The 25,382-nt window shown below is 45.7% G+C and overlaps 1 protein-coding gene across 3 annotated transcripts in view; it reads right to left on the bottom strand.

Moving 5' to 3' along the window:
• Nucleotides 1-25,382, bottom strand: part of CLUH (clustered mitochondria homolog) — a 73,982-nt gene that overhangs the window by 14,392 nt on the left and 34,208 nt on the right. For all 3 annotated transcript variants that reach the window (XM_044283841.1, XM_044283843.1, XM_044283842.1), the window contains exons 8-19: nucleotides 24,117-24,264; nucleotides 22,885-22,977; nucleotides 21,769-22,463; nucleotides 21,253-21,479; nucleotides 11,528-11,632; nucleotides 9,665-9,765; nucleotides 7,994-8,146; nucleotides 7,011-7,073; nucleotides 4,504-4,748; nucleotides 4,308-4,392; nucleotides 2,805-2,958; nucleotides 2,411-2,550 (exon numbers count right to left, since the gene is read on the bottom strand). In XM_044283841.1, coding sequence (XP_044139776.1) covers nucleotides 2,411-2,550; nucleotides 2,805-2,958; nucleotides 4,308-4,392; nucleotides 4,504-4,748; nucleotides 7,011-7,073; nucleotides 7,994-8,146; nucleotides 9,665-9,765; nucleotides 11,528-11,632; nucleotides 21,253-21,479; nucleotides 21,769-22,463; nucleotides 22,885-22,977; nucleotides 24,117-24,264 — 2,209 coding nt within the window. The remainder of the gene's footprint in view (nucleotides 1-2,410; nucleotides 2,551-2,804; nucleotides 2,959-4,307; nucleotides 4,393-4,503; nucleotides 4,749-7,010; nucleotides 7,074-7,993; nucleotides 8,147-9,664; nucleotides 9,766-11,527; nucleotides 11,633-21,252; nucleotides 21,480-21,768; nucleotides 22,464-22,884; nucleotides 22,978-24,116; nucleotides 24,265-25,382) is intronic.

Raw genomic sequence — 25,382 nt, 5'->3', positions numbered from 1 at the left:
GCCACCTCGATTGTCATGCTCACTCTATGGATCCTCCACCACGCACCCTCTAGCAGGTGTGGGATGCACTCCAGTTGGCATGGCTCCAGATACCTGGATACCTGTGACAACCTACTAGGACCTTACAGAGTCACTCCCAGTGTGTCTGTGCTGTACAGTGCCTTGCAAAAGTATTCACCCCCTTGATTTATTTTTTTTTTTTGTGTTTTGTTAAAGCTGTAATGTAAGTTCAATGTTTTGTTAATCAGAATTTTATGTTATGGATCAGAACACAATAGTCTAAGTTGGTGAAGTGAAATTAGAAAAATATATAAAACTATTGTTTAGAAATAGAAAACAGAAAATTGGCATGTGTGTGTATGTATTCACCCCCTTTGTTAGGAAGCCATAAACATCTCTACTGCAACTAATTACCTTCAGAAGTCACCTAATTAGTGAAATGATGTCCACCTGTGTGCAATCTAAGTGTCACATGATCTGTCATTACATATACATACCTTTTTTTGAAAGTCCCCAAAGGCTGCAACACCTAAGCAAGAGGCATCACTAACCAAACACTGCCATGAAGACCAAGGAACTCTCCAAACAAGTAAGGTACAATGTTGTTGAGAAGTACAAGTCAGGGTTAGGTTATAAAAAAAATATGCAAATCTTTGATGATCCCCAGGAGCACCATCAAATTGATTATAACCAAATGGGGAGAACATGGCACAACAGTAAGTCTGCCAAGAGACGGTCGCCCACCAAAACTCACAGACCGGGCAAGGAGAGCATTAATCAGAGAGGCAGCACAGAGACCTAAGGCAACCCTGGAGGAGCGGCAGAGTTCCACAGCAGAGACTGCAGTATCTGTACATAGGACGACAATAAGCCGTACGCTCCATAGAGTTGGGTTTTATGGCAGAGTGGCCAGAAGAAAGCCATTACTTTCAGCTAAAAACAATAAGGCGTGTTGTGAGTTTGCAGAAAGGCATGTGGGAGACTCCCAAAATGTATGGAGGAAGGTGCTCTGGTCTAATGAGACTAAAATTTAACTTTTCGGCCATCAAAGAAAATGCTATGTCTGGCACAAACCCAAAGAACACCATCCCCACAGTGAAACATGGTGGTGGCAGCATCGTGCTGTGGGATGTTTTTCAGCAGCCGGGACTAGGAAACTGGTCAGAGTTGAGGGAAAGATGGATGGTGCTAAATACAGGGATATTATTGAGCAAAACCTGTCCCACTCTGTGCGTGATTTGAGGCCAAGACGGAGGTTCACCTTCCAGACGGACAATGACCCCAAACACACTGCTAAAGCAACACTTGAGTGGTTTAAGGGGAAACATGTAAATGTCTTGGAATGGCCTAGTCAAAGCCCAGATCTCAATCCAGCAGAAAATCTGTGGTTAGACTTAAAGATTGCTGTTCACAAGCGCAAACCATCCAACTTGAAGGAGCTGGAGCAGTATTGCAAGGAGGAATGGGCAAAAATCCCAGTGGTAAGATGTGGCAAGCTCATAGAGACTTATCCAAAGCGACTTGGAGCTGTGATTGCAACAAAAGGTGACTCTACAAAGTATTGACATTGGGGGGGGGGGGGGGGGGGGGGGGGGGGGGTGAACAGTTATGCACATTGACTTTTTCTGTTATTCTGTCCTATTTGTTGTTTGCTTCACAATATAAAAATAAACAAAAAACATCTTCAACGTTGTGGGCATGTTCTGTAAATTAAATAATGCAAATCCTCAAACAATCCATGTTAATTCCAGGTTATGAGGCAACAAAATACGAAAAAAAAGTCAAGGGGGTGAATACTTTTGCAAGGCACTGTACACAGCGGATATTAGCTGGTGGTCATACTACGACTCGATTGTGTATATCAATATGCATTTGTATGTTTCATACTGATGGTCATTTGTCCAAGTCAAGTGAGATGTTATATTTTTGCATAGATAACTTCAATTTCACATTAAAGAGGATTTCCTGTACTTAGATATTCGTGATGTAGTCTCAGAATAGGTTATCAATATCAGATTAGCAGGGGTCTGACGCCCTGCACCCCCACCAATATATGCTGTTTCGGAAAGCCACCGACACCGGAAACTATACAATGCACGCAAGGATCTGTCCACTGTGTAGTTTCTGGTGTCTGCTTACGGCGGCTCTACTCCCATTCAGAGCAGAAGTACCCCAACACCATCAGTGGTTGGAGGGTTCTGATTCCAGCTCTGTACGCTGCAGCACTAGCGGATGCATGAAACAGCTGATCAGAGGGAGTGCGGGTGTTGGACCTCCCCACTGTGATATTGATGACCCATCTTGAGGATAGGCCATCATCAGCACCATATTTACTTCTCTATCCTCCTGAGCTTTACTTTGCCCACTCCCTACTGGGCTCCAATGCAATAACCACGCATAAACTATTTACCTCTGAGTAGTCATTCATAATGTAGTTGAGACGGGCAAGTAGACGTAGGCACGCACAGATCTCTACGTGCATAGCGCCATACACGTTATTAAACAAATTTAAGGCTTCGTTAATAAGTTCACACCCTTCTTTTAGGAAACCTGGGGCAAAGATAAGAAAATCAAGCATTATTCGGATACTTCATAAGAGTGTGATGTGATTATGAATTAAACATTTTTTTTATTGGGTCCACAGTCCAATAACCTGTTATTGGAATGTCATCAAGACTACTAATGCTTTGATTAAACGTAGACCCTCACGCACAATTCTAATATTACTGGACTACCCGTAAGAAGAAATTCTGAAGCATGCCACAAGCAATAGACTGGCGGACCCTCCTACTGACCGTACTCACCCTGCTGCACTTTAGCTTGTCCACTTTGGAAGAAATGAAAAGCATCAGATGCTTTGGGATTAACATGTTTCACCACAGGGAAAATATTCAAAATGTCCTCTTCAGTGAAGGTGGGTTTATGTCTGTTATCAAAGTTGTACTCTTTGAGCAGGACCTGAGATCAAGAGGCATTTATAGTCACCGAGTCTTATAACTGAGCATATTTTATTATAATTCATTTTATACGCTGATTGGGTCAAACAGCTTAAAACGTAAAAAAGTAGCCTAATACTAGCATGATATATTAATGGGGTTATCCAATGTCAAACAGGCACCGCATGTGCCGGGTCCCTCAAACGACATTGGATAACCCCTTTAAAAAGGCACGTAGAACCACTCCATGCTGTATGGATCCGTATCTAGCTATGGGCCCATACTTTACATGTATCCTTCCTTATATTTTCTCTTGGTTCAAGATTTTCAGGGATGACCAACTATTTGGAAAAAAATGTCTGCGTTTGATATTGGGAGCAACACAAAAAGGTTTTGTGTTTTTTTCCTTCAAAGCTGGTAATTTTCCATCTTGGCATATACTGAATCAAGAGAAAAAGTATGGGAGGACGCATCTGTACCTGTATTCAGAGACTGATTCACAGATCCATGAGGGGAAAAAAAAAAAAAAAAGAAGGGGGGGGGGGGGCCTGTATTCTCTTCAGAATTTCCTAAATAAGCAGATTAGACTGGTATGGTTGCGGATCAGCATTTGACTCTTAACCCCTTAATGACCACCCATATGTGTTTTTACAGAAATATAAACGCCGTAAAAGTTATAACGTAAAAACGCAGTGGCAGTATCGCTGTTTTTCCCCATCTCCCTCCCAGAAAGAGTTAAGAAAAGTTAATCAGAAAGTTGTGTACCCCAAAATGGCACCATTAAAAACTACAATTTGTCCTGCAAAAAACAAGCCGTTCTAAAGCTATATAGACGGAAAAATTTAAGTTATAGCTCTTTGAACGAGACGGATGAAAAAACAGGCTGGTCACTAAGGGGTTAAAAGAATTTGCTACGCTCTTCTGGATAGGTCATCAATATCAAATTGGTGAGGGTCCGACATCCAGCATCCCCACAGATTAACTTTTTTCCGCAGCCGCCAGTGCTGTAAACCAACCAGTGGATGGAGTTGGAAGCAGAAGACTCCATCCACTATGCAGCAGCCATAAAGGCAGACTTTAGCTTAGCGCCCATTGAAGTGAATGGGAGCTGAGCCGCAGTGTGCCAGCATAGACACTACACAGTGGATAGAAACTTCCATGTCCAGCTCCGTCCACCGTTTTGTTCCCAGTGACTGCAGAAAACGGCTGATCGGTGGGGGTGCTGGGTGTCAGACCCTCATCAATCTGAGATTGATGATTTATCCGGAGGATAGGTCATCATTATTTAAGAGCTGAAACTCCTAACAGTCAGTGAGCTAGCCTGTGATTTTGAATTAGACAACAATGAATGGAGTAGGGGCAAAGCTGTACCTGGATGCCAACTTTGATACAGATTTCTCGGAGAAGGCTCATCTTCTGGAGGCTGTACGTCTCCACAGCCTGGTCCACATTTTCACTAGAAAAAATATGTTTTACTACTATGGAATATTGTTGGTAGACTTCTCTTTGGTTGTATATGTTTCCCAGTAATCTGGACCAGTCACACAATATTTCAGTGGCCACTTACCATTCCAGACTAAAGTCAAAGTAGGCTTTGGACTCGGAGCAGATGTTTTTCCACAGCTCCTGAGGGGTGACGCTGGCCCAGGTCGTGTTGTCAGCACTGCTGAGGTTCCTGTTTTTGCGCTTCTTGTTTTTTTTCTTGGAAACCAGCTCATCAGCGGGAAGGTGAGCAACGGAGTTGGGGAAGGAGCTGAGGAAGCAGTTCAAGAAATGGCTAATGGCAGCAGATAGACCAGACAGCTCTACTCCCTGGAGAGAAAATAGACATAGGATTAAATAGCAGATGATCCCTTGTACCAAAACAGGGTTGTTTCCAGCAGAAAAGAAAGCCACCATATTACCTTGGCATCTATAGGAAAGAATATTATTGCAGATTTAGAAATAGAAACATCTGAAGAAGACATATTAGGAATAATTTGCTAGTTTGAAATAGAGACACATTGGGGGACATTTACTAAAAAGTCTTAAATTATGGAACACTATATTTGCACCATAATTTACAACTCTTTAAAGGGACTCTGTCACCAGTTTCTAACCCCCCCTTTTAAAACTATTGTTCTCTCCATGGTGCCCTTGTCATTACAAAGTTGTTGTTATAAGATAAATCCGCTGTGTAGTTTTGATAAAAATCGCTTTTATCTAACCTGTCAATCTTCTGGATAAGGTGCCCAGGGCGTTTCTGAAGGTCTGAATCTGCCGCTCTCTGCCGCCGCCGTTGGTGCCCAGCTCCTCCCATGATCCTTTTTTAGCGCCACCTCGATGTAATGAAATCCGCCTCCGGCTCTCCTCAGTGCCCCCTCCTCCTTTTCAAAGATCCCGCGCGTGCGCACAGGCCTGTGCCTGATGCGCCCGTGCGGACTTTTAGATTCTGCCTCGTTGAGCGAAGTGCGCATGCGCGCGCACGCGAACATGCGCGAACGCGCGCTTCGCTCAACGAGGCAGAATCTAAAAGTCCGCACGGGCGCATCAGGCACAGGCCTGTGCGCACGCGCGGGATCTTTGAAAAGGAGGAGGGGGCACTGAGGAGAGCCGGAGGCGGATTTCATTACATCGAGGTGGCGCTGAAAGGATCATGGGAGGAGCTGGGCACCAACGGCGGCGGCGGCGAGCGGCAGATTCAGACCTTCAGAAACGCCCTGGGCACCTTATCCAGAAGATTGACAGGTTAGATAAAAGCGATTTTTATCAAAACTACACAGCGGATTTATCTTATAACAACAGCTTTGTAATGACAAGGGCACCATGGAGAGAACAATAGTTTTAAAAGGGGGGGTTAGAAACTGGTGACAGAGTCCCTTTAAAGCTTCTTGACACTTTTCTAAAGTGATGAGATAAGAGGCAGGGTCTAACAGGAGGGCGGTACTGCGTGCAGCCTGCCGGATTTCCAAGATGCTAGAAACTGAAGTTATAGCTGACGTCTACGCTAGCCTCTAGCTGGCACATGGACTGCAGAGATGCGCCAAATTTATTAAGAAGCATTTGCAGCTTAATAAAATAGGTGCGCAGAGGGATCAAGACAGGCGTATGGGAATGCCATCCTTAATAAATGTCCCCGATTGAGGTTTAACACACAAATTCATTCAAGATCTCTCTAAGGCTTTGTACGTGCAGGCATATTACAGCTCAGTACAATATTGGTTATATGGAGCCATAATAAAGCACCCAAAGAAGTCCTAATATGTACCTCTTCATGTCTCAAATTTCATACAGCAGACTTACTTTTTTTTTTTTTTTCATAATAAAAAGAATAATGGCAAACTCCATGATATGCAGAATATTATGGTGCTGTACAGTGGCACCATATGTGCATATGGGCTCTGCTGTGTGCATCAAGAATAAAGGGGACTTCAATATTGATGGCCTATCCTCAGGAAAGGTCATCAATATCTTATCAGTAGGGGCCTGCTTTCCAGCACCCCTGCTGAGAGGCTGTTTGAAGAGGCCGCAGCACTCCAGTGAGCACTGCGGCCTCCTCATAGGTCAGTGACCTCGGGTGAGCTGTAAGGAGGACGCAGCGCTCACTTGCAGCCTCTTCAAAAAGCTGATCAGCTGTGGTGCTGGGTGTTGGACCCCAACCAATCGGATATTGATGACCTATTCTAAGGATAAGCCTTCAATGTCAAACTTCCTGAAAACCAATTTAAGGGCTCATGCACACGACCGTACGTATTTTGCGGTCCGCCAAAAATACGGATGACGTCCGTGTGCGTTCCGTATTTTTCGGACAGTACCTAATAGAACAGTACCATCCTTGTACGTAATGTGGACAATAATAGAGCATGTTCTATTTTTTTTGCAGAACAGAAATACGGACATACGGAATGCACACAGAGTAACATCCGGAACGGACACGGAAAGAAAATACGTTCATGTGCATGAGCCCTTATGTTGTTTAATTGGTTATTTTTGAGTAAAGAATCTGCCATCAATAAAATGTAAAAAAATAAAAAAATGATATCTAGCTATTAATCAGCCGCATTATACGTAAAGTGAAGCAGGTTGATGCCTTACCTGCAGGTAGGTCTTGAAGATGTGCTTTGCAGACCTGGTGATCACTTCAATAATTAATATTTTCTAGAATAATAAAAGAACAATCAGCTTCAGGCTTGAATTGCACATTAAGGCAAACAACAAAAGAATGTTGATGCAAAGTCAATAATGCTGAAGACAGACAAAATCAGGTTTTACTTGCTAAAGGTATGATTAAAGCAGCCCATGAAGAAATATAGTCATCACTGTGGTAACACGCCAAAGTGCTAGCATGAATTCTCGTAATCTGGGCTTAAGGTGTACCTTTCATGCGATTTTATATAGGGAGATATATTCCTGTACTTGCAGGGTAAGAGGTATATTTTAAAAAAAATCAAGCAGGGTGGCAGCATCAACAGGGGGTACCCCACAAGTACAGGTATATATCTCCCTTAATAAAATTGCACGAAAGGTCCCCTTTAAGTACCGTATTTTCCGCCCTATAAGATGCACTCCTTCCACCACACATTTCGGGGAAAAAATGTCAGTGCATCTTACACGGAGGATACTAATGAGTGCTTCCATTATGGAAGCACTTATTAATACACAGTAGGACCGGCGAGCAGCGAATAAAGCGCTACTTGTGCTGGCTGTACTCGCCTCTCTCTAGTCGTCTTCTGCCAGCGCTGCATGCTGTGCTGTGACCTCCTGAGTGGCTGCACCATCCGGAACTGGAGAGGCGAGTTGACTTAATTTTTGTCTGATCTGAAGTCTGATTAAAGTTGGGGGTCTAATTTAAGTTCCGATTAACATTGGGGGATCTGAGCCGAGGTCGAATTAACATTGGGGGTCTGATCTAAGGTCTGACTAAAAATATTTTTTTCCTTCTATAAAACCTAGGTGTGTCTTATGGGCAGGTGCGTCTTATAGGGCACAAATACGGTATATAAAATGGGGAAACTTCTCTTAATACAAAAACTTAAATCTAATTTTAACACAAATGCAGAATAATAAAAAGTACTCACATAGACATGATCTAGCTGGGATGGGACAGGGAATTTTTTGACAATATCTATAACTTTGCCTAGGTAGCGCATGTTGATTCCTCTCTGGTGCATTGCTTCAGCCAGCGTGGCTCCATCCATAGGAACTACATTATGGTCAAGACAGTCCTTGATCTGTGAAATGAGACAATTACTACAAGAGAGCAGAAGGTTTTCACATTGCCACATTTATGAATAAGGATACATTCTGCTACTGAGCAGAAACAGACATTGGGGAAAGGAAGCACTGCAGTACAATAACCTCTTGTTGCTGTAAATGTGAGCTTTCAAAGTAAACATACCACCCTGTAGGCTTCCCCTGCATTATCTGTACTGTCTTTGAAATCTCAGGGACTCTCAAATAAGAGAAGACGGCACTCGGAGACGTTATGGCAGAGCAATGAGCACCAAATTAAGCAGGGCAACCCATGGTGCACCGAAAAATGTATTTGCATAAAAATAAAATGGAGCACTTCTCAGGATTAGAGAGCAGGATTTTCACAAGAAAGGTATGGTTAGGTTATGGGGGCTTCTACCCTACATGGAGGTATGCTTACTTTGAAACAGATTTTGTGACAGACACCCTTTAAAGGAGTTATCCCACCAATTAGTTAAAGCGTCCACCTTCTGTATTGTGTATCGATGGACACAAATGTGCATTCTATTAACTTCTTCACTGCATCCTTGGAAGTAGTACGGGGAGATACCTGCTGTTGGGCAAGCTATGCACTGCTCCTTGGCTTCTTCTCTGCTTGTCAGGCACATGGGCATCCTCAGCCTCTCTGACCAGCAGAGAAGAATTGCCACCTTCTCAGTTTTTGTCTTAGAAATGAAATGTGCCCTACTTTAGCCAAAGCATGGGGGAAGGACAAAGGATTTAAAAAGCTGTAACTCTGCTACAGGTCTAGAATCCCCCACTGGAGCAGTGGTGTTGATGAGCTGACAGGATTGAGGAAGATTTCACCCAAGGACATGTTAAAACCCTTAAGGACCCATTCACGTGACCGTATGAACGTATCCGCACCCTTTCCGCAATTTTGCGGAAGGTCTGCGGATCCGTTCATTTCTATGGGCTCTCAAAAGATGCGGATAGCACACGGTGTGCTGTCTGCATCAGTTATTCCGTACCACGGCTCCGCAAAAATAAACTTCTATGTCATATATTTGTCCGCAGAAAACGTTCTGTGGACCCATACAAGCCTATGGGTCCGCAAAAATGCGGATTGCAATCAGTTTTTTTTTGCAGACATGCTGAACTGTCTGCAAAAAAACAGATCCGCATTTTTGTGGACAGCATACGGCCGGCTGAATGAGCCCTAAATCTGATATGTAGATCTATGCAGTACCACACTAAGCAGAAATGCAGTCAGAAGCAGCTCCTTTATGGCTCAGTTCATATTCGCATGTGCCATATGTGTTATATTTTGGTTCCCACTGGTGCCCAATAGACCCCACTGATGTACGGTATAAGTTCCAACATTTTAATGACAAGAATAGGGATGCATTCTACACCCACAGGGACCTTTGGCAGTTTGAACACAGCTGAAATGGACTGTGGACCACTTCTACCATTTATAGGACAACAGGCTGCTGAAAGGTGGGGACATCACTTATGTATACCGAACACTAATAACACTGATGAACAGTTCTTACCAAGCATGGAATCTGACAGGTTAGTACAAAAGCTGCTGCATCCTTCAGCAATTGTTTCTGATTGAAGACCTCTTCTTGGGCAGACTCGGGGAAGCGCACACCTGTTGTCAGACACAAGGAAAGGTTTACGTTCTGAGACGGTGGAGTTAACGGGGTTGCCCAGTTTAGAAACCCATATACACTATTAGGAAATCCTGAGTAAATACAGAGGGGTCTCCAGTTCACAATTCTCTTGGCCAGAATGGTGAGCGTTTCTCACTCTGGAAGACCTGTCCTACGTTAGACAACCCATCTAAGAGGGCAATGCATAATGCTTAATTTCCAGTGCAGTGGCCCGGTAGGGTAACTGAACACTTACTGCCAGGTTCCTGGACAGATTACAGCTGATCACTGTGGATCCTAGCAGGAGGACACTCCTTTTAAAGAGGATTTTGCACAAATATTTATGACCTAGAATCAACTAGGAGGAACAGGGGTCTGGGAACTCCCATACCAGTAACCATGGTGGTCCCAGCAATCTAAAGGTTAGAACCTATATTTTGGATAGATAACATATGTTGTTAATGGGAAAACACATTTAATCTTTGCTTTTCTTAACCCCTTAGTGACCATCCTGTTGTGGGCCTTACTGAGCAAGCGTTTTTTTCCCCACCGTCGCGTTCCAAGAGCTATAACTTTTTTTATTGTTCCGTCTATATAGCTTTATGAGGGCTTGCTTTTTGCAGGCCAAGTTGAAGTTTTTAAAGTCGCCATTTTGGGGTACACAACTTTCTGATTAACTTTTATCAACTCTTTCTGGGAGATAGGAAAAAACAACAATACTGCCACTGTGTTTTTACAGTATACATTTTGCGGCGTTTATTTTTCGTTATAACCAACATAATATCTTTATTCTCTGGGTCACTACGATTACAGTGATACCAAATACATAGTTTTTTTTCCCCCGTTTTACTACTTTTTTGCATTGCCGCTTCCCAAGACCCATAACCTTTTTATTTTATTTTCTATGGAGTTGTGTGAGGGCTTGATTTTTGCGGGACGACTTTTTCACGTATTTTTCATTGGTATAATTTTGGAGTCATTTTTGATAGCTTGTTATTAAGTTTTTTCAGTGGCAACTAAGAATAAATGAGCAATTCTGTCTTTTTTTTTTTATTCGGCGTTGAGGATAATTTACTTGATATTTATGTAGTACGGGTCGTTACGGATGCGGCAATACCAAACATATGGGGGAGAATATTTTTTGCAATTTTTTTTTCATTGAAAAGTGTATTTTCAATAAAAAAATAAATAAAAGAAAGTAATTTTTTTTATGGGATATTTTTTTTACTGAATAAATGTTTTTTTTTTACTTTTGATTTTTACCACTTAATAGTCCCAACAAGGGTACTATAACAGACAACGTTCTGATTGATTTTAAAATGCAATGCATTATCTCTTTAGTGCATTGCATTTTAATATCAGTGCTATTCTGACATTGACCAGCAGCCTGCTGGAAATTACTAAAGGCTGGTCTGGGGCCTACATCAGACCCCAGGCAGCCTTCACACACATCGGCACCCCACGATCGCATTTGCGGGGTGCAGACGGGAGACAGAGGGAGTTTGCTCCCTGTTAGCACTTTATATGCGCGGGCGCGGCAGGTGCCTGTGGCATGTGAAGTGTTAATTAGCCCGGTCCGGGCTGTTAGAGCAGGGCCGTGGCTCTCATGCGAGTGTGGGGGACCGTTTAGCACTTAAACTGGGCCGCCGTAAAAAGGCGGCAGCCCAGCCTAAGGCCCCTTAGTGACCGCCGTAAAAAGGCATCTGAATGGGGTTAAATATCTTTTTCATTCTAATGATGATTATCTGTGTTCTAAATTACCTGGAGAAAAGATGTCCGGGTTGAAACGGATATCAAAAGAGGTCTCACTGACTGAGCCTACAGCCTGGCATGCCTTCCGGATCACTTCTTTGCTCTTCAGATCCACTAAAAAACAATCACAGAAACTGCTCAATGGTAGAGAACAAACTCAAACAAACTGAAGCAGAAACGTTTTGCTGCCATATGGCTTGTCCTATGCAGAACAATCTTGGCACATTCCTTCCAAGCGCTAATGTAAAGATAGCTTTATTGCATTTTTCTGTATAAGTTATGGACCGGAGAGTCCCTCTGTGGGTAGCTTCTAAAGAAGGGTGTGCGCTACCATTTTACACCAATATGGCTTGCTTTGCTATAATGCAACAGGCACTATCCTGGTGGATAGCTTTTTAAGACTTAAGTTGCTGCTAACACTTTTGTTTCTTTAAATTATCTCCTGTGGATAATACTAATATATAGTAAGCAAATGAATCTCTGGAACATATCTTTATTAAAAGGTTACCCCCATATGGACATTTATGACATATCCACAAGCTACCTCTCTATCCCCCAGCGGCACAAGGCCGGGCCCCGTTCTTGGAGAATTATGGCATGGCCTGTGGATCCATTATACCAAAGGATGTGAAATGAGGGTTGTTTTGTGCTTGTATCTTCCAGGGATACAGATTTTTACTGCATGGAATATTGTGGCAGTCTGCAATATTCCATAAAGAGGCATTCAGAATAAAAATCAAAAAAGTCCGACCTACATATGTTTTTTTCCTTTACCATGGCTGCTTAGGGGGAACTAATGCCACTCAGAATTCGTTTCAGAAATTTGTAACTGAAATCAGTTCTATACATGGGGTTGTGCATGGGTTTCTGCACTGACTTAGTATAAAAAATCTACCACATGTGAACATATCCCTGTAAAGCTGGTCATTAACATGTAAAGATGTATGTAAGCAGAGTAACTGGAGGCTGATGCGATAAGAAGCATGTTGTACAAAAGCACAAAACGAATCATTAAATAGATCATGTAACAAGACAAAAAAACTAAAAACTATTGTCATAATCAATTCTTAAAAATATGGGCACCTTGGGTGTAATACTCCCTTCCTGCTCCTCCTAACCTGTCGTCTAAGAATCTACCTATACATGCTGGCGAGGCCCTACCTTGAGTCTGCCACCCCGTAAGAGATGCCTTTCCCCTCTCCCCACCCCCGTGGCTTGTCATGCACCACAAAGCTATAATTAAATCCTGTTAACAACAGGATACTGGCCTATAAATAATGCTTTATACCCAATTTCATTTCTACTACCTCAATACTGTTTTGCAATGAGTCCATTGGCTGAGCCATATAATGGAACACTGCAAACTGTAGTTTTACAATAGACCAAATACCACTTGTGGTATCTGCCATCCCCCCAGTTTGTCTTCTGTCTACTTCCAGTCCATGACGTTTGTCGGTTATCCATGTTATTTTTCATTATTCTTCCTTAGTTGGCTATGATGACCATTTCTGATTGCCTACATACAGTTGCAAGAAAAAAAAGAGATTTTTGTATAAACTTACCAGTGAAATCTTTCTCGCTCTTCCTTGGGGGACACAGGAAACCTTGGGTATAGCTCAACTCCCTAGGAGGCGTGACACTAAGTGAAAACTGTTAAGCCCCTCCTCCAGCAGCTATACCCTCAGCCTGGAGAGATAGACTACCAGTTAAGTGTCCAAGTACTGAAAAAAGGCAATGATCAACCATGTGAAACCAAACAAGTCAACTACCCGACAGGGGTAACTAAACCGTAACGGTAAACCAGAACAATGGGTGGGTGCTGTGTCCCCCAAGGAAGAGCGAAAAAAGAGATTTTACTGGTAAGTTATACAAAAATCTTGTTTTCTCGCCCAATTCCTTGGGGGACACAGGAAACCTTGGGACGTTCGAGAGCAGTCCAAAAAGGGAGGGACTACAGCCCAAGGCGAAACCACTGGAGGTATCCAGAAACCGCCGCCTGCAAGACTAGGCGACCCAAAGCAGCATCCGCCGATGCATAGGTGTTCACCCTGTAGAACTTGGTGAAGGTGTGCAAGGAAGACCAAGTGGCCGCCTTACACAGTTGTTCAGCCGAAGCACCATGCCTCTGAGCCCAAGAGGCACCGACCGCTCTGGCAGAATGAGCGGTAACACCAAAAGGCATCTCCCTGCCCTTGGCGCAGTAAGTCTCGGCAATAGCCATCTTGATGAAGCGGGCAATAGACACCCTGGACACCGCCAACCCCTTGCGCGGACCTTCCAGAACCACAAAAAGAGTCCGTGCGCCGAAAAGGTCCGGTGACTGCCAGGTAAATCTTCAGGGACCTAACATCCAGGCGGTGAAGCTCCTGTTCTCGAGGGTGAGAAGGAGACGGACAAAGGGAAGGGAGGACGATGTCCTCATTGAGGTGAAAGGCGGAGACCACCTTCGGGAGGAAGGAAGGAACCGGACGGAGAACAGCCTTATCCTGGTGGAAGACCAAAAAGGGGATCAGTACAAGAAAGTGCCGCCAATTCAGACACCCGCCGAAGGGACGTGATGGCCACAAGGAAAATAACCTTGCAGGACAAAAGGCGAAGAGAGACCCTTCGTAACGGCTCGAAGGGGGAGGACTTGAGCGCCGAGAGCACAACATTAAAAGGGGTTATCAGAGTTATTTTTTTGTTCTATGTTCCTAACTAAGCAAATGTAACAGCTTTCCAATTCACTCACTTTATCTCCAGTGGCTGGTTTCTTAGATGTCACAGACTGTCACATGATCTGTGATCTCAGCTTCTCTCTCCCTGCTCTGATAAAGGTAGTTTACAAGCCTGTAAACGAGACGTCACTGTGCTGGCCACGCCCCCCTTCACTGTCATCTACTCTCTGCTAGGATTCCTAACCCCCTTGGGCTGGGCACTGGAGTTGATATACTAGAGACAGCATTGCACAAGGAGGTAGGGGGAAGATCCTATGTGTATTAGTAGTGTTATTATACAGGTGGGACATGTAGTCCTACACATACAACATGCTGCAGAGTCTCCCAGCACTCAGGCAGCTCTTGTATCCACTCCCTTAGCAGTGTCATTATACAGCTGGGACTTGTAGTCCTACACATACAACATGCTACAGACTCTCCCAGCAGTTAGACATGTCACTCAGGGCAGCTCTTGTATTCACTCCCTTAGCAGAGCAGGGGCAGAGATTGTTTTTATTGCATGTAAACAAAGGGCCAGAAAAGAACCAGGGAAATGAGGAAAAAAAAATATTTTTTTTTTGCATAAAACTTGCTTAGCTCAGTTATATATCAGATTTTCAGTGCTATATTATTATTTTTTCATAACTCAGACAACCCCTTTAAGGTCCCAGGGTGGAATGGGAGAGCGATACGGGGGAACAGAGTGAGCGACTCCCTGGATAAAGGTTTTGACAGGTCCGAGAGGGCCAAAGGACACTGGAAGAGGATGGAAAGCGCCGAGACCTGACCCTTTAATGAGCCGAGACCCAGGTCCAGGCCAGACTGTAAGAAGGACAGGATCGTGGGAAGGGAAAAAACAAAGAGGATGAACATCCAAATTTTCGCAAAAACCTAGGTAAGACCACCAAGTCCGGTAGTAAATCCTGGACGATGCTGGCTTCCGTGTGCAGATCACGGTACGAACCACATCCGCCGAAAAACCCTGTCGCGTTAAAACTGCGGTCTCAATAGCCACGCCGTTAAATATAGCGACCCTAAATGCTGGTGGAAGATCGGCCCTTGAGAGAGAAGGTCTTCTCTTAGAGGCAGCGGCCAAGGCGCGTCTCCCAGGAGCAGCATTAGGTCGGCGTACCAAGGCCAATCCGGGGCTATCAGGCATGCCCTCTGTCGCGATTTTCCGGAGAACCCGCGGCAGAAGGGGGAGGGGTGGAAACACATATAGAAGGGAAAATTCCATCCACGGAAGAACGAGAGCTTCAGCGCCGTACGCCCTCGGGTCCTTGGACCTGGACAGGAAGGTGGGGGAGCTTGTGGTTGAACCTGGAGGCCATAAGATCCACATCAGGACGACCCCAACGGAGGCAAATGGACTTGAACACGTCGGGATGCAGAGACCACTCGCCTGGGTCGATCGTGGTCCGCCGCCCAGTTTTCCACCCCCGGGATGTAAATTGCTGACAGGGCCGGAACATAAGTTTCCGCCCAGCGGAGCATGTGAGACACTTCCCGCATAGATGCTGCGCTGCGAGTGCCCCCCTGATGATTTAGGTACGCCACGGCCGTGGCATTGTCCGACTGGACACGGACGGGATGGCCCCGAAGCAGGGGAGTCCAGTGCCGGAGCGATAGGAGAATCGCCCTCAGTTCCAGAATGTTTATCGGCAACTTGGACTCCGATGGAGACTAAGTGCCCTGGACGGACCGGGGAGGAAACACCCCCCCACCCCCAACCCTGCAGACTGGCGTCTGTGGTGACCACCAACCAGGTCATCGGCAGAAAGGATTTTCCCTGGAGGGGGTTCCGTAACCACCAGAGGAGGGAGGTCCGAACATGGGGAGGTAGGGGGAAGGGTCGGTCCAGACTCTCCGGGAACTTGTCCCAGGCAGACAGGATCGCATTCTGGAAGATGCGGGAGTGATATTGCACGAACGGGATCGCTTCGAAGCAGGACACCATCTGTCCCAATACCCGCAGGCTGGACCAGAAGGACGGACGGCGGTGAAGAAGGGTCCGAACCGAATGGTGAAGGGTTAGACGCTTTTCTGGCGGGAGACGAACCTCCGCTGCTTCTGTATCCAGCAGCATCCCCAAGAAGACGAGCTGTCTGGAAGGGGTAAGCGAAGACTTGGGAAGGTTGATAATCCAACCGAACTGCTCCAGGGTTTGCAGCGTGAGGTCCACGCTGGTGGACGTCTGGGAAAAGGAAGGCGCCTTGATGAGCAGATCGTCCAAGTAGGGAAGTAGAAAAACACCCATGGAGCAGAGCAAGGCCAGGACAGGGGCTAGGATCTTGGTGAACACCCGAGGAGCCGTCGTCAGGCCGAAGAGGAGGGCGACAAATTGATAGTGGTCGTTCCCCACCGCAAAGCGAAGGAAACGCTGGTGACAGAGCGATCGGGACGTGGAAGTAAGCATCCTGGATGTCGATAGATGACAGAAACTCCCCTTTTTCCAGAGAAGCCACGACGGATCGGAGGGACTCCATCCTAAACCGGCAAAGACGGAGAAACCGGTTTAACCGTTTGAGGTCCAATATCGGCCTTACCGAACCTTCCTTTTTGGGGACGACAAAAAAGGTTTGAGTAGAACCCCTGGAATCTGTTCCTTGGCGGGACGGGAATAATCACTCCCTTGTCCAGAAGGGTGCGAATGGCTTCGGAGAAGGTGGCCGCATACTGGGGGTCCCTCGGGGCACGGGAGCGAAAGAAGCGATTCGGAGAGAGGGACGCAAATTCGATTTTGTATCCGGACGACACAATCTCGAGTGCCCAGGCGTCAAAGACGTGTGCCTGCCAGATGTCCCTGAAAAGGAGGAGGCGGACCCCTCACCCGGGTGGGGGCGCACCTTCAGGCAGGGGTCTGCTTGGCCGAGGAGGGGCAAGCAGGTTGGGACTTACACCAGGAGGTCCGAGTCCGAAAAAAAGGCTTTTTACGTCTATCCTGGGAGGGATTAGAAGACAGACGGGTCGGAGGACCTGCGGGAGGACCTAAAACGAGAGAAACCAGGACGGCCTCAAGTGGTGCTCTTGGGCCTAGGCTGGGGAAGATGGGTTCTCCCCCCCCCCCCCCCCCGGCTTCAGAAATGAGCTCATCCAAGCGGGTCCCAAATAAACGGGAACCCGCGAAGGGAAGTCCAGCAAGAGACCGTTTTTAAGCGGCATCCGCCGTCCAAACTTTTAGCCAAAGTTCCCTCCTGACAGAGACCGCCAGAGCAGAGGAACGAGCAATGAGGGCACCCGCATCAAGTGAGGCCTCACAAATGAATTTCCCTGCCTGAACAACTAGCTGGGCTAAAGAACGGAGGTCCTGAAGCGAGACGTCCGAATCAAGTTCCTGGTCCAGTTGGGAAGCCCATTCCGAGACCGCCTTCCCGGGCCCAGGCGGAAGCGAAGACCGGTCTGAGGGCTGAACCGGAGGCGGCAAATATGGCTTTTGTAAGGGATTCCATGGGACGGTGTTCAGTGAACTGAAAAAGGGAGCCGTCCGCCACAGGACTGGCCGTGCTTTTAGACAAGCGGGCCATGGGAGGGTCGACCATGGAGACGCCCAAGTGGAGATGCAATTCGCTGGGAAGGGATAACAGATATCCAATTTCTTAGGGGGAGTAAAACGGGCATCGGGGCGGGTCCAAGCCTTAGAGACCACCGACGAGAAGTCGTGGACGCCTGTTTGGGGCGGAAAAAGGACACACCGGCCTTGTCAGTGCTGGAAGGGTTGTCGTGAATTTTAAAGGTGTCGCGAATATTGGTAATGAGGTGACCCACAGCAGAGGCTAGCTTGGACGGCAACGCCGAGTCCATGTCCCAATCCGAATCCACCAGTTCTCCCTCAGAGGGCATGTCCTGTGAGGAGGAGGGACCCGACTGAGTCCGCACCCGCGGAGGAGACGGACACATCTGAGGAAGACGTGCACTCTGCCCTGGAGCGCTTCTGGAGGTGCTGGGTCCTGGAGGCATCACTGGGAGTGAGGGACCCAGACGGATCGGCAGAATTAGCGGACACGGGGGGTACGACAGTAGTAGTCTACAAGGCGACCCACAACATGAGTAAGACTTTCCACGGCCTGGGACAGAGATCTTGCCCAATCAGGTGGATCCAAGGAAACCAGGGGCAGCACAGCAAGTGGCGGACCCTGTATTGGGGCCTGGCATGCAGAGCAGTGCAGGTCTGATTGCCCCCGTGGAAAGGGTGCTTCACAGGCGGTGCAGGCGTGATACCAGGGCCTAGAGATCCCTGAGGGGTCAGACATGCTGGTGGTGATAAGGTTGGGGGAAACTGTCCAGGCTAGGGGCTGGTTCCAGGAGGAGTTAACAGTCCTACCAGACCAAAGACTGTTAACCCCTACCTAGCACACATCTTCTCCCCCCCCCCCCAAGAAGTATACGGCCGCCGCAGATGCCCTGCCGAAAAAGGAGATGCGCACTCAGGTAAGGGAGAGCCTTGTTACCCCAGCTGGATAAAGCAGGCTGCGCCGGTTCAGCAGAAATAACTCCCCTTTTGCCTGCTGGCTGCCTCTAGCCTGGACACCCTGAAGGCACTTAGCCTGTAGTAGGGTGCCTAAGATGATGCCCCAGGGAACGGTGGAGGCCATGGGGGGGTGAGCAGAAGCAGAGAGCAGAAGGGAGAGGGGGGGGGGGGGGGACGACAGCCACTCTCACCATCCTGAAGTCTTCACCCTCTGTCCATTCCAGCAGGGTCGCCCCTTCAGCTGCTGGCACCGCAGTGGCAGGTAGCTGGAGAGGGGCTTGACGTGTGGCCGACCCTTACGCTGGCGGGATGCAGGGGAGCTGGGCTTCCCTGGTCCTGCTTGTCTGTGGAGAAGGCAGCAGTGCGGATGACCGGCACTGGTGCAGCTCGACCCCGGGAGAAACAGAGGTCCAGGCGTCTCTGTTGTCCCTGTGAAAAAAGTTAAAAATAAAATTAAAAATGAAGGAGAAAACAGCCCTGCAAAGCAGGGAGTGTCTTGCCTCCTTGGACACTAAGCAAAAACTGGTAGTCTCTCTCCAGGCTGAGGGTATAGCTGCTGGAGGAGGGGCTTAACAGTTTTCACTTAGTGTCACGCCTCCTAAGGAGTTGAGCTATACCCAAGGTTTCCTGTGTCACCCAAGGAATTGGGCGAGAAAGTATGTGAACCCTTTGGAATGATATGATTTCTGCACAAATTGGTCATAAAATGTGATCTGATCTTCATCTAAGTCACAACAATAGACAATCACAGTCTGCTTAAAATAATAACACACAAAGAATTAAATGTTACCATGTTTTTATTGAACACACCATGTAAACATTCACAGTGCAGGTGGAAAAAGTATGTGAACCCTTGGATTTAATAACTGGTTGAACCTCCTTTGGCAGCAATAACTTCAACCAAACGTTTCCTGTAGTTGCAGATCAGACGTGCACAACGGTCAGGAGTAGTTCTTGACCATTCCTCTTTACAGAACTGTTTCAGTTCAGAAATATTCTTGAGATGTCTGGTGCGAATCGCTTTCTTGAGGTCATGCCACAGCATCTCAATCGGGTTGAGGTCAGGACTCTGACTGGGCCACTACAGAAGGCGTATTTTCTTCTGTTTAAGCCATTCTGTTGTTGATTTACTTCTATGCTTTGGGTCGTTGTCCTGTTGCAACACCCATCTTCTGTTGCGCTTCAGCTGGTGGACAGATGGCCTTAAGTTCTCCTGCAAAATGTCTTGATAAACTTGGGAATTCATTTTTCCTTCGATGATAGCAATCCATCCAGGCCCTGATGCAGCCCCAAACCATGATGCCCCCACCACCATACTTCACAGTTGAGATGAGGTTTTGATGTTGGTGTGCTGTGCCTCTTTTTCTCCACACATAGCGTTGTGTGTTTCTTCCAAACAACTCAACTTTGGTTTCACCTGTCCACAGAATATTTTGCCAGTACTGCTGTGGAACATCCAGGCGCTCTTGTGCAAACTGTAAACGTGCAGCAATGTTTTTTTTGGACAGCAGTGGCTTCCTCTGTGGTATCCTCCCATGAAATCCATTCTTGTTTAGTGTTTTACGTATCATAGATTCGCTAACAGAGATGTTAGCATATGCCAGAGACTTTTGTAAGTCTTTAGCTGACACTCTAGGATTCTTCTTCACCTCATTGAGCAGTCTGAGCTGTGCTCTTGCAGTCATCTTTACAGGACAGCCACTCCTAGTGAGAGTAGCAGCAGTGCTGAACTTTCTCAATTTACAAACAACTCATCTTACCGTGGACTGATGAACAGCGAGGCTTTTGGAGATACTTTTATAACCCTTTCCAGCTTTATGCAAGTCAACAATTCTTAATCGTAGGTCTTCTGAGAGCTCTTTTGTTTGAGGCATCATTCACATCTGGCAATGCTTCTTGTGAAAAGCAAACCCAGAACTGACTCCAGTTGGCTGACAACTCACTCCAATTAGCTCTTGGAGATGTCATTAGTCTAGGGGTTCACATACTTTTTCCACCTGCATTGTGAATGTTTACAGGGTAACATGTAATTATTTGTGTGTTATTAGTTTAAGCAGACTATGATTGTCTATTGTTGTGACTTAGATGAAGATCAGATTACATTTTCTGACCAATTTGTGCAGAAATCTATATCATTCCAAAGGGTTCACATACTTTTTCTTGCAACTGTAGTGTGAAGGGACATTATGTACGTTCTCTCATCGTTATACTCTGATGGACAGAATTTATCTTACCACACATTACTAGTTTACTTTGTCATATTCTCTGTTGGCTCTTACTTATAATAAAATTTTTATAATCTTCAATAAAGAGGTTTTCATCTCCGGTGTGTACATTTAAGGCTCTCTTCTGACTGGTGTCATGGCTTCCATTTAGCCATGACAATGCCACATTAGTCATATGAGCGCTAACCTACATTAGGATTTCATGCCGGTTTTTCGTTTTCTGGCAGAAACAACTTTGCGTGTACCAAGTGACAACCCCCCCTAAAGGAAGCTCTTAACCCAATGTGAAGAGAGCCCAATACATTCACCACGGTTCTTTATTATAATGGTTCTGAGGTATAATACCCATTTCATTAGATGCCATATTTTCCTCCAGTTCTTTGACTTTGGCCTCTCCATCTATATTGTCCTCTGTCTTGTCCGCTGACTGGCTCTTTTCCTGAGGCTCGCTTTGGACTGAGGAATCAGATGAGGCTGCAGGTTCCCCATTTTCCAGGGCAGCGGGGTTCTCCTGTAAGGAGGTCTTCTGCTGCATGAGCTGCATGGCAGCCAATTTCATAAACAGGAGGTATCTGAAAGAGTATCATATGTAATGTGTCAATGTGGATAATAAAAATGGACTATGTTCTAGGTTTCCTCTGTTCTAACCCCTGGAAGGGGATAAAGGTGAAGTATATGTCAGCCTAATGTGAGGCTCAGAGGTAGAGCTGGAAAATAAGATTAAAAAAATAATTCAAGAAAAAATAAATGATGATGAATTTCCCTTAACATCATACCCTGAAATGTTGGTCTATAACACACCAGTATTTTGTGCACTGAACTGCTATGCAACTTCACTTCTGCACATGAAGACCATGTTACCTGTGTTCCACAAAAGCGTCCACCAACTCCTGACGTAGGCAGCATAACTTGTGTCTGTGTTCTTTGGGGAAACCCATCTTCTTACATTCTTCTGGCATGTCCTCACCTTCTACAGGTAGGAAATTGAGGTCTGGAGGGAAAGTGCGTAGCAAATCCAAAATGTAATGTCGCCCATCGTTGCCAATGATCCCCTTGCACTCTACAGAGGAGCACAGCTCCACCTCTTCTTCTTTGTCATTAAGGACTTTGTGTTTCAGGATCTTAAGTGGCCGGCTGGTTTTCTCTAACAGCTCCAGGTACTTAGGATGGGACACAACAGTTTTGCCGAAGTCAATGGACCCATAAATGACGCTCTGCTCTTGTTCCCGTTCCAAAATACCTGGAATAATTGACTGTGCCGTAACCCTGTAACCTCGATAGTCCACCACCACTGTCCCTAATGTGTATAGTCCCTCTACATCCACTGCATTGTATGTCCTTACGCCATTCAGATCATTTGTTGGAGATACATAAGCAGCACTATCCCCACCAAAATCTTTATAATGATCTCGGACATCAAATCCCAAGCTGAAGAAGATATTGTTCCAGATGAACATTTGCATTTTTGTCTCCTCGCTGGGGTTAATGGCCATGACGTTCCCATCAATGACTGCCATAGCACCTCTGGTAGCAGCTGCTGTAAAGTCACTGTGGACCTGAAAGAAAAGCACCATAAGGAACAGGTTCAACAGTGTATAGCTGTGAAAAGCCAAATCTGTTGCACAAGATGTAGTAAAATGCAGTTTCCAGGCTTTTAATATTGATGACCTACTCTTAGGATAGGTCACCAATATCAGATTGGCGGGGATCCGACACCCTCGCCGATCAGCTGTATTAGAAGGTATGCGCACGTGCAGTCTCCTCTGTCTCTCCTGGCTCGCTGCTGCTATCTCGCTGTATATGGCAAGCAGAAAGAGATGGCATGCATGCGTGCATGTCTTCGCTTCATACAGCGGATCAGTGGGGGGGTGCCGTGAGCCGGACCACCGCCTATCTGATATCGATGACCTATACTGAGAATAGGTCATCAATAAACTTTCAATGCTAACTTGTGCTAAACTCTTCAAAATCACCCACCTTGAAAATAGCTCTCTCCCGTAATAGTCTCTCTGGCAAGTTTTTGCGGGGCAACTCTCTTGTTGTTTGCAGTTCTTCATTCCAGTCTCTGGTCTGAAAAAGTCAATACCAATAGTCGCTTATTACAAGTTTTTAAAGCTAAAATCTGGAACGGCTCATAAACCATGGACACATACACTGGAAAGTTTGAGTGGTGAATTTATCAAGTCCTGCAATGCAGAATTCTGGCTTCAAAAAGTCACAACATTAAGGCGTTGCAAGATTGAGTTTATTTGCACAAAAATTGCCACTCTCACCCCAGTAAAGGAGTAGTATAGAAAGCCCAATAATCTCAAGACAGAATTATATTCTTAAAGATACACCAAATGTATTCAAAAACTGTGCAACATTTGATTAATTTGGCCCAAATTATGGCAAAGCAGAATGTTGTAAAACTATCCTTAAAATGGTGGTTCCATCCCAGTCTTCCGTGGGCGAGATGGAAATAACCCATAGAAAGTGCCAGTGCAGAGTGGCGAGAGTTGCAGAAAAGGCTGGCGTTCCACTGTTTCCGCTACTCCCATAGCAGTATTTGGGGAGGCACCCTCTCTCTTTGGGGAGAGAGTGTCTTAAATCGGCGTGAGGAGACTTCTATGCCCTGCATGATCCTCTGGAATCCTGGCAGCTATCCTGCAGATGAGATGCTGGCTTATTTAATATCCGATTCATGTCTCAAGGCCTATTTAAAGGGTGGAACATTGACTTCTAGGAAAGCTGCCTTACATCTGGTTGGCATCAGAGGTAGAGTTTGTTAACAGCTTATTTGCATCCCTTTCTTCCCATAGCAGTGAAATGGAGATACACAAACATCACAGCACCGTAAGCTATGGCGTTTCTGTAACTCGGGAGTTACGGAAACAGTGTTTGGGTAGCACCCACTCACAGTTATGGGAATTACAGAAAAAGGAGAGCACCGCCCGTTCATGCATTTTCTTAACTCTGGCCAACATGGGTTGGCACTGTGGGTTATTCCCATCTCAGCCATGAAAGACCAAGATGGGACAACCCCTTTAAGAAATTCCCCTAATAAATTGTACACCCGCACAGCTCAAACAGATATAACATTTACCTTACATATTACAATCCCACGAAAATCATTATGAACTATATACACTGGATTGTTCATATTCTAATTACTCTATAGAAAGACAGATGAATAATGCAGCAGAAGACTGAATGTATTACGACAGTACCTGGCCAGGAATGTGCTCCTCATATCCGAGACGGGATGTGTAAGCATCTTCCGCTCTAACACAGTCCATGGCATGTTCGACCTGGGGTGCCGTCCAGCTGTAGAGCTGGAATGGGGTAGCAATGCGCTCAAAAGGGTGTCTCTGAACCCTGGAAAAAAAGTAGGTCAGAATTATGTCCGACACACGCAAAGATATTACACGTATCTATGCATGGGCTATATAGGACAATCATCTAATGCAGCTTCCTGGACCATTGTGAGCACTCAGTGCTCTTATTTGTAAAGCACTTTACCAACAGGACAATGATCCAAAACACACATCTAAAATCACATTGCATTTCTAAAGAACAAGGTGAAAGAGATTCAGTGGCCAAGTATATCTCCTGGTCTGAACACAATCGAACACCTATAGGGAATTCTGAAGAGAAAAGTTGAGCCTCGCTCTCCATCCAGGCTCTAAAAAGGATTGTTCTTGAAGAATGGAAAAAGATAGATGTTGCAATATGTCGCCAACTAGAAGACTTGCTGCTGTCTTTTAAAAACCATGGAGGTCATCCAAAATACTAAATGTAGTAGCTTTTGATGTGGGGTGTATTCATTTTTGCAGACTAATTTGAGTAAAACGGAAGGACTTTGAAATCCAAGTTATATTATTAACCTTACTTTAATATTATGGGTTAATTGTCTTGTCAAAATTTGGGGGAAATGTTCTTGTGTTCAGTGAGATATTGATTAAAATCCTACTACTGTACTAAATTTCTTATGCAAATACAGTCCACATATAGGGGTGCAGGGTGTCCGACTCCCTCTGATTAGATAATGGCCTGTACCGAAGATAGAGCATCAGCTGTAAAACCCTGGAAATAAGGGGTTAAATGCCTATCCAGAAATACCAAGTAATTTGGTCTCTCTGCCACCCTCTAGCATTTTCCTACACCAGGCTTGCACTCACATTCTTAATTTCCCAGACACACTGGTTTCCTCTCCTAACTTGCGCCTGCCTCTGTGATGGATCACAACGAGCAGAGGAACGCCATCTATTCAGCTCCTGCTGGGTTACACTAATGATGCGATTTAATGAGATAATTCCATAGATCTTAAACAGGGAAAAATAACATCCGTTCATCTCCCGCAGAGTTTCAGCGACTTCCCGGCACAGTAAGCATAACAATTCCACGCTTACAAGGCCTACTAATGGATAGCACAGGCAGTCCCGGCACACACGAACTAAGCTTGGCACCGAAAAGCAGCTGCCGCAGGAGCATGT

Source organism: Bufo gargarizans, chromosome 3, assembly GCF_014858855.1.
Source record: "Bufo gargarizans isolate SCDJY-AF-19 chromosome 3, ASM1485885v1, whole genome shotgun sequence".
Taxonomy (NCBI): Eukaryota; Metazoa; Chordata; class Amphibia; order Anura; family Bufonidae; genus Bufo; species Bufo gargarizans.
Note: the sequence above shows the minus strand (reverse complement) of the source record. Positions and strands in the feature narration are given on the sequence as shown.